Source organism: Aphanomyces invadans (genome assembly GCF_000520115.1).
Source record: "Aphanomyces invadans strain NJM9701 unplaced genomic scaffold supercont1.17, whole genome shotgun sequence".
Taxonomy (NCBI): Eukaryota; Oomycota; class Saprolegniomycetes; order Saprolegniales; family Verrucalvaceae; genus Aphanomyces; species Aphanomyces invadans.
The window spans coordinates 1,443,695-1,446,036 of record NW_008580162.1 but is presented as its reverse complement, the minus strand read 5'-3'; the positions used below and the strand labels follow the sequence as shown (position 1 = coordinate 1,446,036).

Sequence of the window (2,342 nt, the reverse complement as noted above, 5' to 3'; positions counted from 1 at the left end):
CTGAAGAGCAATCTAACCTACCAACAAGTGGCTCCGCAAAAATTCTGTGGTGTCTGAAGCCGAGTAAGGCTGGCCATGATACAGCGAATGATTGCCGATGAGGAAGAATTGCTTTGTGAGGTGATCAGTCTCTGGTCTACGTAAGCTTAATCTCAGTGGCAATTGGGTGTATTTAAAATATTAACTAGTTGAGAATGCACAGTACTACATGTAAAGATTTTGACAAATGAAACAGCAGTCCTCACCAGCACAAACTGTTCAATATAATGCAATTCCCAGCAAAACCCAACGTCGAACTATTATTCCCTCATACAGGTTTCAATTTATTTCTCCAGTACCACGAGGGAAGGATTTCGGTCGTTCCCTCAAGTGATACTTCCACTATTTCTTATTACTCCCACCGTTCCAATACCCACTTTTTTCATGTTACTGCCACCATTTCTATATGATTGGACAATGAGAAGAGAAGTGAATTTTATTGGTCAAAATTCCATATCCAGTACTCAAGGACTCGCTGCTTGGAGGAGACTGTTGACCGCAAAGACAGGGCAGGATAATTTCACCGCAAGGGCGCCAGCACGCTTCATGGTACCCTTCTTCAGATGGGGAAGCTTCAACTGGTTGCCATCACCATGTACGAGCACCAATCGCATGACGACTTGCAGAGTAAGGAACAGGTTCTCCAGGATTTCTGCATCGAGCGAGTCGAACGCCATCATTGTTGATGCAATCACATCATCCACCGTGCGGCTAAACATCTTGTACTGTAGGGTTTGGATAGACGCAAAGAAGCCAAGGTCAAGAACATTCAAGTCGGGGCTGTTTGGCGGCTGCCAGCGGATAACGAAAGTCCACCCTTGAGTCTACATTTGGGGAAGTGCTTCGTCGTCGATAGAACTGTGCGAAGTTGCGTTGTCATGCTGCAGGACGACTCGCTTACCCACACTAGGAAATTTCGCCTATTTCGCGGGAACGACCTTGTTCAGGACGTAATCACGGTACGTCTTGGTGTCAACTATGACAAGAGTTGTCACCATGGAACCGGCAGGTCGATTGCGGGAAGAGCGAACGGCTGGAACTTGAGTCACGAATGGTCACATACCAATTTTTCTGTCGAACCCAACGTTCAGGCGCGGTCTAGCAACAGCACACAAGTACATTATCTTTGAAAGTACCTTTGAAAGAACCGCTTGGACTCGCAGGCACGACTTTAAGCCGTCTCGTCATCAACAAAGTACTCCTTCCGACAATCCTTGTCCGCATTAAACCATTCCTCGTCAAGGTGCACGACATCCCACATACCAGAATACTCGACTTCACGCAGAGTGCTGTGATTAGCGTCACTCTCAAAGAGCACGGTAGACGGAGCGGAGCGACCGTCGCGCCGGCGAAGTTGATCACAGCGGGGAGGGACGCCGCGTTTCACGAACGCCAGCAAGGTACTCATTCGCTGCTTCTTGGGTGTGATTTACATGCGCGCCACAGTAGGCAAGGCGTTCAAGCTTGTTTGCATTGGTCAGAGGCGGCTTAATTGTGGACGAGCGGCGCGATATCACTCCATTCTTGAGGGCCCGACAAAGGGTGCTGTTTGAAATGCCCGTGGCTTGCGCTAAGTCACGCATGTTACCCCGTAGGTTCCCCCGCACGCCTATGCATCATAACGTCACCAACATTTCATGACGTGATGCGGCTTACTCTGCAGCTCCGACGAGAAGAGCTGCAGCAGACGGCACAGACGATTAGTCGCAATGATCGACGAAGTAAATATAATTGTGAGCTGCGACTCGAACGTGTGCAGCAGCTCTTCAATCATGCTTTCGTCCAAATTCGCCGGCGTAGCAAACAAATTGTCCTCCAACGCGTCGTTAACTGTGATGAGTTCAGCGTGGGGCATGCCGATGGCGGCGAGTTTTCGAGGGTTCCGCGTCAGCGTCGCGGGAAGCAAGATGCGAATGAGCGGAATGCGGAAGCGGTGGGGGTTCTTGCCGTCCGCCGGCGGATTGTTGAAGGGCGCAAAGATGACCAAGTCTACAAGCAAGTCAAACGATGTGCCAAGGAGAAAGCGGGTTATTTGGCCATCACGACCAAAGTGTCGTTAAAGTGTCCCGCCGACTCGGTTGACGACAACGATGAAGCCGATGCAAATTTGGAAAGCGTTGACAACTCGAGTCGAAGCGGCCCGTGGACTGTTGTGGGCCGATTCGTGTCATGGAGCCACCGCCATTCGCCCCCGCAACTCGGGCGGTGCTGCTGGGCTTTCTCGCCGCTGTACCGCTAGAGGTGGTAAGCTACATCCGATTGTTGTGCTACTCCAACGACATGGCCGTAGATACTGGTGGCTT

General features: G+C 50.7%; 1 protein-coding gene across 1 annotated transcript; it reads right to left on the bottom strand.

The window, feature by feature from the left end:
- Positions 1 to 503: 503 nt before the first annotated feature.
- On the bottom strand, positions 504 to 2,210 carry H310_08569 (hypothetical protein; the record flags this gene model as incomplete). Its single annotated transcript, XM_008874376.1, has 4 exons — positions 504 to 830; positions 1,473 to 1,648; positions 1,696 to 2,028; positions 2,165 to 2,210. 4 exons carry the CDS (start codon positions 2,208 to 2,210, stop codon positions 504 to 506), a joined length of 882 nt encoding a protein of 293 aa, XP_008872598.1.
- Positions 2,211 to 2,342: the final 132 nt, after the last annotated feature.